The sequence below is a fragment of the Dermacentor variabilis genome, chromosome 5, assembly GCF_050947875.1.
Source record: "Dermacentor variabilis isolate Ectoservices chromosome 5, ASM5094787v1, whole genome shotgun sequence".
NCBI lineage: Eukaryota > Metazoa > Arthropoda > Arachnida > Ixodida > Ixodidae > Dermacentor > Dermacentor variabilis.
The window spans coordinates 35,976,824-35,989,733 of NC_134572.1; the positions used below are offsets into that span (position 1 = coordinate 35,976,824).

Below are 12,910 nucleotides of genomic sequence, written 5' to 3' on the forward strand. Positions count from 1 at the left end.
CGACAACACTTCGTCGTTATGCCATCGCATATAGTATATAGAGGAACGCGCTGCATCATGTCTTGATTCTAGGGCGCAGCTTTCTTCAGCCCTCATGCTGCAATCTGCTGCGACAGCACCCACTTTTCTTGCATCGATACCTACTTCCCATGTGTATATTGTGAGCATTTTCTACACATATGCCCATAGGCCTTGAAGAGTGGCTTATTGTGAAGAAGCAGCGCGAAGACGGGCAAGAAGGCAAGAGACATATACAACGAAGCGTTGAGCACAACGTGTCTGCTTGCAGATGTAGAGCCTGGATTATTGGGTTAACCTCCCTGCCATCTTCAACCAGCAAAGAGCAACCCTCTCAGCCACCCCAGACCAACTGGACAAGCACCCAATAACGGAAAACAACATCCTTGGAAACTGGTCTACGCGAACATCAGTGCGAGCTGCTATGAACGCGCTGCCTCGTTATTTAAAAGACACGGGACTTTGTGACAAATTGTTACTGTACACTGTGTAACGTAGGATGGGACGGCGACACTGTGTAGCTCTAGGAACGCCTTCGCAGACTCCGCGACACTGCCCACGGAAACAGTTCTGTATTGGGTGTATGTGTGTGTGTAGGGAGGGGGGGTGCTTTCATTCTTTTCCTCTCCCTGACCTATCGCATCCCTTTGCCCCTCCCCCGGTACAAAGTAACCAACCAGAGATAAGCTCTCGTTAAGCTTTCTGTCTTTCCTTTTTTTTTCTCTCTCTCTGCCATCTTTTCCCTTTTATCTCTGTCTCTCTCCCTGAAGGATGGGCCAAGAACAGGGTAGTTCAATATAAAATAAGAAAAAAGAAATCTTGCCCTCTGTGAGCCGTCTTCGTTTTGTCTTTTTCAGTCCAAGTGAACACAATACTGAGGAGTGGTTCGAATTGTGTCAAGAACAGCACCCAAGCAATCATGCACTCAAGAGCAGCGTCAAGAGCAATACTCGTGATGTCTCGACAAATGAAGTTTACTTTTAATGCAAGGGAGGAAATAGGACCTGCAGCATACGTATAAAGGTACTGATTGAACCGTGTGCCCTGTGGCAGGCTTCCCGCCCATGTGTGTACACCGCGTGAGTCGCGTAGCATATCGCATGCAGCAAACTATTCTTATGATGCATCCTTCCTGCGCCCGCTCGTGTGGTTGTAGAAAGCCAATAGCCTTTTCGCTGCGACATTACTATGAGCAGCAGTAATCGTCGTCATTATCGCTTTTACTTTCTTTCTGTTAAAGGAATGCGATATGCGTTTGAAGGTATCATAACGTTGCTGATGTGAATGTACCGATATTACAATTTAATATAAGGAACTGTGCATGAGAATCATGGAGTTTTTATTTTTCTGTGTGTGGCAGAATTCCTGAAGGAGTGTAAAGTATCCAACAACGCCATTGCGTCAGCCCCACCTCTATCGAACACCGTATCGCAGCGCAAAGAGTTTCCTGAACGCAGGACAGCACTTCTCAGAGTGCGAATTTGTACACCGTAGTGAATTTCGCGGTTTTAGATACTGATTGAGAGCTGTGGCATGTCGAGATTGAAGGAAATTAATAAAGGTGGATGAATCTTTCCACAAGAAACCTGCACTGGCACGTTATCCCTCTATGTCCAATTATAAATATATCAAGCTATGCTGCGATCCCCCCTTCGAATTGCAGCATGTCTGATCTCCTCTATCGCTTTGTCGCTTGAAAAAGCCCCATTGTTACTTGCACGGAAAAAAGTTGTTCAGTTGTTATTATGCTGGTATATTCGGTAGACGTTATACAGCCTGTTACTTGAACAGGTTCCTAACTATTAATATATTTTTAAATATATGAGAATTCAGCTATTAGTGCGGTAATCTGCTCATCAGAAGCACTGAAGCATGACGAACACACTGCCAGGCGCAGAACTCCAAGCAAAACGTTTTGCAGTGAGCCAGCCGCAAGATATCAGAAGGCTTCCGCTTACTGCCCATGTCACAAAAGCGCACGTCAGTGACGAAGCAAAAATAAGAAAGCCGGTGCATAATCGCTAACGCTCCGGTCTCCCCTCTGGGCAAGCATTCAAGTTCAAAAAACAACAGCAGCAAAATGTCACTCTCTTCGTCATGCTGCAAAACGCATGTAAAAAGCGCAGCAGGCCACCTTCTCACTAACGCTGAAAGACAAACTTGTCCCAAGCGCTATATATTAAAACACATGAGTGCAAGCCAGGCAACTGTGCAGCAGCAAAATGTTCCCTTGAATAAAAAATAGCTTCCTACAAAGACTGCACACTTCGATCCTACGCGTCAGAAAATATGATAACGTAATGTTCAACTGTACCCACTCTTTATCCCAACACACCTGACACTCCTTTCTCATGACATCAAATCAAAAACAGAAATGAGCACTTTGTAAAAGGCCTTAATGGACGCGCCATGCTGTATGTACACAAAGGGACCGGGGGATGATTGCGTGATCCTCTTCAAATAGCGTTCCTGTGATATTTTTAAATTATTATTTCTCGTTCTCGACGACGAAAATGGCGAGAAGAGCCTCAACAAACTGTTGCAAAGACGGGTGTGATCTTTCACCGTTCACTCGAGAAGAAAAAGATTGCTCACGCAGAGAAAAATAAAACAACGAACGAAAGAGACAAATTATAAAATCACGGCACAAAAACGAAAAGGACAAAATGACAGGGGAGCGATGAAGCTCGCGCAAAACAAAAGACGGCGGAAATATGCGCACACAAAAAAGGAAGGTGGCGGCGGGAGAGTAGCGCTCTACATTTGAAGGCACGTGCACTACGGAAGCTGGGGTTCGCCGGGCAAGAGGGCGCAGCGGGCTGCGCCCACACGTCGCAGCACCTCGGATTCAACAGACAACCCCGCGTCTCCTCGCCATGCAACACCGGAAGACGCGGCACACACGGCACACGGTTTCTGTGAGTGGACGAACGCACAACACGGCACACAAACCACCCTGGAAGAGGCAAGGCGGCCACGCAGGCTTTCGTTTGGAGACACAGAGAGGTAAAAAAAAAAAGGAAGAAAACGTTCTGCCAGAGGGGGCGGGGGCATGAGTCAGAAGAAGGGCCGGCCACGCAGGCAGCAAGATTCTAGCGGGAATGTAGCTTTCTGCTTGCACACACTCGTACTACGTTCGTTGCGGTTTTCGCTCTTAGAGGCAAATGCCACTTACGGACCTCGACGACCGTGCCACATTTGAGGTGCTGATATGATCCTGTAAGCATTCGGAAACAACATCCACACATTTAACACGACGGTATCGCAACAGGGCTAAGGGCTTAAGGGACTCTACGTCATGCGGGGGCCACTAGATTGAGTCCCGTGCGAGACCCTCTTTTGAAGAGCGTCTGGCTTGTCCAGAAAATGCGCAGGCCACTTAAGTTGCAGAGAACAAGAAATGGAGGCCCTGTTGAGCGCTACGGGCTGTTTGTTGGCATTTAGGTCACGTGCGAGCGCAATAGACTTTGATAGTATAGAAGTGAATGACACAGAGCGTAACTGAATTGCGCAACATGAACACAAATGGCCAAAATAAAGCAGACAGAATGATAGAACATAAAGAAACACAGTCATAACACCAACACAACATAAAAGCGCGGCTATAACTTGGGTCTGTATCAGGCCAACGAAAAAAATTAATTCCCAGATACCCTCCGCTAGCATAAGAAGCCGCTTCAGTTCCTATTTGTGGGAGCAGAGCATGTTTCGTTTGGCACAGAAGGCATGTTTTATGGCATAAGTAGGGAATAAGCTTTCTGCATTTTGGTTTGTCATGATGTCGCTCACGTGCTTTTATGCTACCAAGAAGCACGGTGACAGGGCAGAAAGCCTCAACGCGCAAAGCTCGTTTCTGTCTGATGTATCTCTGATGAATTCAGCCTTTTATTGCACTGTTGAACCACATATTCAGCAGAAATGATTTGCACATGTATGACCACGAAGCGAGCGACTCTCGTCCACATGTATAATTTGCACGTATGTAAAGAAGACTGGATATGCAACAAACCGTTGTGAAGAACTTACAGATATCCTTGAGTCATCATTTTGGTCTTTACCTAGCAGCTGTAAGGAAATCAGCAATTGAGTATCTATACTAAAAGCAGCATATATTAACACCTCGAGCGAGTAGTCGCCTCGGAACGATGTTTGCACAGCGTGCGCCTTTCTGCTACGTAATCTAACATAAAACAATCTGAATTAAATCGGAACCTTATGTGACCGCGTCGCCAAAATCTGTGACTGTGTACGCGGAACAGCATGCATTGCGCACTGCGCAATGATTCTGCGAAACAGGGAGGAAGACAGTTGACAGGTTCTCAGTCACGAACAGGGTCCCGTGTGGCGAGGATTTCGTTCAGCTCTCCTACATTCGGCAAGCGAGCATCACACAGAAATCAAGCAACAACATAAAATAGAGGCGGACAGTGGGAGCAAATGATGTAAGAAAAAGAAAGCATGTGGGCAGCTATGCAGGGCACGCCCAGCATTCGTTCATTCATATTCGTAACAGAGACGTACGTCGTACGTGGCGGAAGGGTGCCGTGCAATGGTTTCCGCCAACGCCATGACACAGAGCTTTGGGGTGCTGCTCCCGTAAGTGCATAAAGACGTGATGGGAGAGTGTGGGGAACAGAGAGCAACAAAGTCTTCGCAGCAGATTACTAAGAAAAAGAAAGAAGCACAGCTCACTTACCATGTGTCGCCACGTGATGGTGGAGTCGGGCTTTCCGCTCGCCCTGCAGCCTAAATACAGGGGCTCCCCTTTCATTACTGTCACCTCGCCGCTTTCCGGAATTGTCGACACCTTGGGGGGTCCTGCGAGTCGCGCGGTTGGGACAGGTTAAGAGGAAGCGTGCCTTGTGGCATGCGAGATGAGCGAAATGTTTTCTTGGTGTTGATCCTTTCAGTTAGCGGCGGCGACATGAAGGTGATTCGTAGACAGGTTGGGACGCTTTTCTGCGAACAAGCTCAGAAGTTTCTCTTATTATAGGTGATATCTCATCCCTATAGATGAGCGATGCATCGGCACCAACGTTAAAAGTGTGGTACAAAAGAAATAGCGTTGATCGGAAAAAAATCATCGGCAACTTTTGCCTGTGGAGTACTCAATATGTTATCCTAGTTCAACTGCAGACATGTAGTAAGATACGAATTGGCAGATTTTCATGTAGTCTGGCAGATTACTTGATGGGAACATAATTGTACATGACTTGGCACGTGAAAAGTATTGTCGAGAAGAAATATTTGGCCAACAAATTTGCCTGTGATCAGTACATAAGAATTATATACGATCGCCGTAAATCATTATGCTGGCCAATTCTTTTTTAATTTAAAGGTGCAGTTATAGCCGTTTTGAGCGACCTGTCGGCGCCCACTAAATGTAAGAATGCCACCAATATCACTCAAATTATTCAACAAACAAACGTCAGTCCGATAGTTCAACTACTATACTGAATACCGAACACTGAAGAAAAGCACTGATCTTCACTCGCAGAAATGTATGCGATCAAGAGGTGCATATAATTTAAACATACTATATCAGAAATATTCAAGTTTAATCATTCACTCAAATCTCACATGTTATGTTCTGGCTAATTCCTGTCACATATAGTATGTCAGCTCATAAGCCACAGAAGAATTTAGTTGTTGACGGTTTCATAAAAATTTAACTAAATGTAAACAAATCAAATTATTCCTAGTTTCTTATGACCTCGCGCAGCTCATGTGCGCTTAAGTTTAGGCCAGTCGCGCATGTCACCATCCTGGGCTTGACGCTGCGCTACACAGCGCCAAGAGCAATGTATGCGCCACACAGTGGATAATCATTTAATGATACCACAACTATGACTGGACATGGCCAGATTTCTAGTCATGGTAGCCAACAAGTCGCTACACTTCTAATGAGAGAAAGTAGCTTTAATGATATGCTGGAGATATTAGCCTGGCTGTTCGCCTGACATACTGCTCCACGTGCGTGGTGATGATTATGATATATACATTGATAAACACCTAATAGCACATACAGTGACACACACACAAACGTATGCACTATCCAGATATTTACAAAGTTACGTTCAGGCTCAGCGGCGCCTTCGAGGCGCGTAACGCGAAAGTGGCACAGTTCTAAACTGGAGTCCCTTTGCAGGTACAGTGCCGCACCTTCAAGGACCCTCTCATCTTCAAGGATACTTCAAGGATACTTATAGGACCCGCTCTCTGGCGTGTATCGGCAGCAGTCGCAAAGAACGTGTTGCAAGTTTTCCGAGGCGTTACATTCAGAGCACACTGGCGAGTCCGTCGGTTTAATTTTGCGCTTGAAGTATGGCTTGCGTAGGCCACGTTGAGACTGGTGTGGCGTAGGCATGTTTGGTCTCGTCTGCTTAGGCATCGCGGCATGTAAAAGTCACACGATCGATCAGTTTTGTATAGGGTCCCGTACTGATGGCTCGCATCTGTCCAGTAATGTTCTAAAGCATTCCACCTCATTTGGTTCACGTATTCTCCCAAAAGCAGTGTACGTTCGCATGAGTAACAAAATGTGCCGCTGCTTCATCCCAAGTTTTCTTGACGCGACAGCATTCAGGCGCATTTTGCTGACCTATGGTTTTCGTCGCTTGCGTCTGGTAATGCGCACTTGGGCTTTGTCTTCTACTGTGAATGCATGAGTAGCCAGTTTTAGTGCGTGTGTACATTTCCAAGCAGCCATCTTTCTTATCTTTCGTCAGTACAAGCAGGGTTAAAATTTTGCTGCGAGCCAATTTTCGAACAAAGAATTGCATCAACGTACATACATTAGGATGCATTTGGCGTCACCGTTACCGTGTATGGCGTGCAGATGCGTGTTCATTTTATCTATCCGACAACGTTACCGCTATTTACAAAATTTACTGACAAAACTGGATTCAACATTTCTTTTTCTATGAATCAGTACTGCACCATTGTCCTTGTTTAACAAGGTCACTTCCTGGGAATGACGCTAGCGCTGAAACGTAACGCTCACGGGATATCAATCCCGAGTGCGTACCCTTCCAGTGCTAAAAATGTGTCAGAAAATTACAAGATTGATAACATTTATTCGCGCTCTTAGAGCGCCGCTCTAAGGCGCCTGTTCCTGGGTTGAGCGTCGGCGTTCCTCAACGTAACTGCGCGACCGCGCTCGTGTCACTGCTCCCGCGTTCGCCGTCGTCTTCTTCCATAGCTGGCTCCGATAGAGCTCATCATGCCAGCGTTCCCATACTGCACCTCCCTCTGCGAAGGCGCTGACGACACTGGTCCACTGCCAGTCATATTGGTCGTCATCGCCTCAAATTCTTCGTCTCAATATATCGCGAAATGAAAACACGTATCGAACTGCGCTCAAATTTTGCATTAGGGAGCATCGTTATCGTCGGACACTTTATTTTTTTTTTCTCGCGATGTTTGTATGGTATGCATGCCAAAATCTTCGCTTTTCTTCTGTTTCCTTTCGCCCTTTTTTCTTGTTCCCTTTTTTCTCGCTCTTTGTCGTCTTTACAACCCCTATATACGCCCCACCCCAGTGCAGGGTAGCAAACCAGAAATTCGCCTTTGGTTGACCTCCCTGCCTCTCTCTCTCTCTCTCTCTCTCTCTCTCTCTAATGAGCCTTTATTGCAATATAATGTTACGAGCTCAATTTGCGATTTGGCCTAGAAGCCGTCTGAAAAGGATACCGGCTCCGGGCAAGCAGTAAGCGCATTTTCTCCAATATCTATGAGAAATAGTGCCCTAGAAACGATAAGCTCATGGTCGGGAAAATGTCACACTAAGTTGACGATGCCAACTCCACATCAGTGCGGACAGTTACAGCGGTGTGTCGCTTTTTCAAAGCTTCGCCGCACAGTGAAGGCATACCTGGAAGGACGATCTTGTGCTGGATGGAGTTTGGTTCGATCTGACTGTTGACCTTGCAGGTGTAGACGGCGTCATCCGAGGCCACCAGGCCGTCAATTTTGAGATCGCCCTCGGGACCCAGGCTGACCCTCGGGTCCGTGTCCACACGAAAAGTCCCAGCGAACAAGATGTCCTTGTTCTTGATCCACACCTTGATGAACTCATCTTCGCCTGCACGTAGAAAATAAGGATCCCGCTTTACCCAAGAAACGCTGCGATAGATGAATTAAAAGGAGAGAATTTACTGAAGTACCGCACAAGTTTTGGCAATGGCTGGGTCATTTTGGACCCATTTTTCCGTGGCCACATGCTTAAAATAAGCCGTCGTCATATCTTTACGTTGACAGCAGCAATCCAGGATCACACCCAGGAATTTTGGACGTTGTTCCTGTGGCCATCTGTCGAACTTAACTGCAATACGCAGCGTAACTCAATCGGCCTTTTTCATGGCGCGACGGCGCATGCACCCTGCCCTAGCGGATTAGTTGCGAAACGTTTCGGAAGGAATGCACGCGTGACCGCCCAGCTTGATAATGAGGACAAGTCCCCTGAAAAAAAAAAAAAAGCGCGCGGGCGCGCACTGTATAGCGAACACTCGTGCCGTTCAACGCGTTGGAACTCCTACGTCGGTGCGGTGCCGAATACTTGCATAGAATTACTGCACCACCACTTTAAAACAGAAAGTGGCCAGGGCTTCGTCTGGACTGCACCGCGAACCATGTAGCTACCGCCTTGCATTGATAGCTAGCAAATTTATCGATTAGCCCCTGCGTAACATTTGGGCTTGAAAAAGACACTTAAAGATGACTCTATTGCTGACGAAGTTTTCTTGCAGGGTCGGCCCTCTCTTACTGGTGGTGGCAGCGCGTGTCCGACTACAAAATGCTAGCTGTCAAACACACCAAGAGGGTGTTGTAAGTAATATACCGCCCTCCGAATGGCAGTATCGAGAACTTTTTAGGTTGTTTTAGTAAACTTTTTGAATCCTGATTAGTCGAAAATGTTCATTTTGTCTGTGAAGGCGATTTCAACATAAATATTTTGGAGGATAATAAGTATGTGCACGATATAAACAACTTACTACTTTCATCTGGCTTTACTAATCTGAGTACTACACCGACCATGGTTACTCCTTCCACTTCATCTGCCCTCGACCTTCTCATTAAAAATATAGATACACCTGTATGTACTACGGGTACCATTTTCTATGATATTAGTGATCATTGCCCAGTTTTTGTAGTGTATTTTATGAGTAACAAACAGCAGAACGAATTACTTACTTATCAACACATTTCCAATGATGCACTGGATTTATTTAGTCAGGCTATAATCACGCACGACTGGAATTTCGTGTTAAGAAAAAAGAACGTAAACGAAGCATATAACGAGTTTCTTGAAGCTTTTGTGCGCATTTACATTGCGCATTTTCCATTCAGACAGGTCAGACGTTCAAAAAAGATACGAAAACCGTGGATCACGAACGAACACGTCAAGCTGATAAAAAACAAAAACCGCCTTTATCATACTGTCCTGGACTCGAGATCAGAAATTAAACTTAAATAATTTAAGAGAGAAAGAAATAGATTGAATAAAATACTAAGGCAAGCAAAAATAGATTACTATCAACGTGTTTTTTTCTGAAATTAGCAAGAAGCATCCGGATGTGGTTTTGAAAGTAATAAATAGCGTCTTAGGTCTTGAAACTAAAAGCAAAACACCCAAATCGATAACTGATGATAATTGTGAACTTAGCGGTAAAGCGCTGGCTGACCACTCTAATACTCATTTTCTGAACGCAGGCATAGCGTACAGCCATGACCCCCGAGTTGCCTATTCACTGAATAATAGTATTGCTAATGCTATATTTATGGAACCAACAAATGAACATGAGGTGTTTACAACAATAATAAATTTAAATAACAGCAAGGCATTAGATATCGATAATTTACAAATCAAACCAACAAAATACGTTATGGAACACTTGCCCTTCACTTGTGCGTTGGTTCACATATTCAATTTAGCAATAGAGTCGGCTACTTTTTCAGATTGTATGAAATGAGCCAGAATATCGGTGCTATTCAAACATGGTGATGTAAATAAAGTTTCCAATTACCGGCCGATATCTCTACTACCAGTTTTTTCCAAAGCACTAGAAAAAATTATTTCTACACGCCTAACAATATTTCTAGACAAACATGACGTAATTTGGCTTTAGAAATGAAACAACTACGCAAACAGCTCTTTTATCCTTGAAAGAAAATATTGTGTTAGCTATAGACAATGGGAATTTCGCCCTCGGGATTTTCATTGACTTCAGCAAGGCGTTTGATTGCCTTAATCATGACCTTGTTATATCTAAACTTTCTATGTATGGAGTTCGCGGTGGTCCCCTCACCCTGATGAAGTCATACTTGAAAAATAGGACTCAATGTGTATGTATCGATAATGTCCAATGTTCTTTCTTGTCAATTAAAAACGGAGTGCCACAAGGCAGTGTTTTTGACCCACTATTATTTAACTTATACGATAATGACTTAGTAAATATTGATGCTACAGTTGATTTCTTTGTATAGGCAGATGATAGCACTATAGTCTTTACTGGAAAGTATGCGAACTAACTAATTATTAGGTGTAATGCACTGCTACGTAACGTGTCTTAGTGGTCACAGTTAAATTGAATCAGAATTAATCCTGCTAAGACAAAAGCTGTTCTTTTTTAGAGCAAGAAATATTTTTTTTTAAAACTTGAACATGCAATAACTTATTTAGATAAAAATATAGAGCTAATTAACGAACATAAAATACTTGGTATAACTTTTTCCTGTCATCTAAATTGGGATGCTCATTTTAATCAACTTCGCAGTAAATTTCCCGCAGTAGCCGGGGTGCTGGCTCGCTGTAGAGCTCTCATGCCGGTAAAAGCCAAGCTACAAATTTATCATGCATTGTTTACCCCCCAATTTAAATTAATTAAATTAAATTATGGGGTTTTACGTGCCAAAACGACTTTCTGATTATGAGGCACGCCGTAGTGGGGGACTCCGGAAATTTCGACCACCTGGGGTTCTTTAACGTGCACCTAAATCTAAGTACACGGGTGTTTTCGCATTTCGCCCCCATCGAAATGCGGCCGCCGTGGCCGGGATTCGATCCCGCAACCTCGTGCTCAGCAGCCTAACACCATAGCCACTGAGCAACCACGGCGGGTACCCCCCAATTTAATTATTGTAGTTTAGTATGGGGGACCACAACCCAAACAAGCATGAATAAAATAATTACATTACAAAAGGCGCTCCTCCGGCACATTGCCAGTACTAATCTCCTATCGACGACAAAAACTTTGTCAGCGAAATACCAAGTTATATGGGTAGACCGCTATTACGAATATTGCGTTTTAGAGATGTTTTATTTCGGAAAAGAAGAGTTAAGGAATTGGGGCTTACATCCATAGCGGCCTTGCAGCGCCATAAAACACCAGTACATCTCAAAAACCCTGATCCATTGTATATACCACGTTTTCGCACTGAATACAAATTACAATCCATTAAACACAATTTGCCAAAAATCCTTAATAATTACGCTGACACTATTAATTTTTCTCGCAGGGTATTGAAGATGTGTTTTCTTCACATGTAAACATATATATTTCTCATGTATAACGATTCAAATTGTGTGGTGCCCTTTGATGATTTTTTTTTCTTAACCTTATCATATATGTTTGAATGTTGTCTGTTTCTCTATCGCAAGACAATTATCCTGAAGTATAACTGCGAGTCGGCCTAGTTGGAACATATTCATATTTATACTTTTTGTGCGCAAACAAACAGGGACAAAGAATAGGGGCAACACAAGGACGAGTGCTTTCCTTGTGTTGCCCCTATTCTTTGTCCCTGTTTGTTTGCGCACAAAAAGTACAATTATCCTGTCAATAGGCTTATATTTGAAAATGTCACAATTGTAATTGTGCAGGTTGAACTGCTTTTGGACTGTTTGATGTTACAAAGTACTCCCTGTTATCGCCCTGCCATGTACAACAACGTCTCCTGGGTCCAGTCAAGCTGCTTATGGCAGCTTTTAGCCCAGGAGGACGTTTCTAATGTATGCTAGAAGAATTAATAAAATTGAAGTTGACTTCAAGCAGTCATTTAATGCACGGTAACACTGGGTCGACACGAGACCGACAAGACGCTGACGCCAACTATTCTGCGCAGTGTGTCGCTGACACCATTGTATCCTAATGGGCCGACAACGACGCAACCGACGGGCTTTCTCGTCAAACGAGAAACAAGAGACAGTGCATTCGGTACAGCAGCATAAACAACCTCCTTGCTCAGTTACGAACGATGTCAGCGATGGCATCCGCGTTCTTGACAGAACTACGCGGCCTATAAGCGAGCGCTCATACCGAGCACAGTTTTCTCTAATGAGAATTCATGGCACACGCAAACTCTAAGCATGATGAAGTTAAAGAAAAAACGAGAATCAGTGATAACAGTCCCTAATATATGTGTCTCGGTCGCTCATATTGACTCTGGGTGGAACAACGCGACTCATACGCGCCGATATGTATGTTTTGCTACGTTCTGACATTATTTCATAACACTGAGAAGCTGTGTCCGCGATATTCGAAGCTAACAACCATCTGTGGCTGTAGATGTCGATGCAAACAATTGCACCGCTTTGGCAAATACGACGCAGGAGGCTGCATTGTATGGCTTCTTGAATATGGGAAATGTCTAATGATCGCATAAAAGGAATACAAAAAGAGAGGTTCACGAGCAGAAATCAGCGACACCAAACTCTAAGGCAGCCGCATTGGCAGACGGAACTCGGCGTGCCTCTATCGGGCGCACTGTTCCGGATCAGCGCACTCAGGCCTGATCACCCAGTAGTTAATGAGTGCTACATGACTTCCATGCTGGAGCGACATGCTGCCCTGAAAAAGCCATTATTACTTAATCGCGATCCACAAAACGTACA

At 44.5% G+C, this 12,910-nt stretch overlaps 1 protein-coding gene across 3 annotated transcripts in view; it reads right to left on the bottom strand.

The window, feature by feature from the left end:
* LOC142582428 (limbic system-associated membrane protein-like) overlaps positions 1-12,910 on the bottom strand; it is a 218,592-nt gene that overhangs the window by 14,786 nt on the left and 190,896 nt on the right. For 2 of the 3 annotated variants that reach the window (XM_075692136.1, XM_075692138.1), the window contains exons 3-5: positions 7,892-8,101; positions 4,715-4,836; positions 3,194-3,235 (exon numbers count right to left, since the gene is read on the bottom strand). In XM_075692136.1, coding sequence (XP_075548251.1) covers positions 3,194-3,235; positions 4,715-4,836; positions 7,892-8,101 — 374 coding nt within the window. The remainder of the gene's footprint in view (positions 1-3,193; positions 3,236-4,714; positions 4,837-7,891; positions 8,102-12,910) is intronic. The other variant, XM_075692137.1, reaches the window with a different exon arrangement.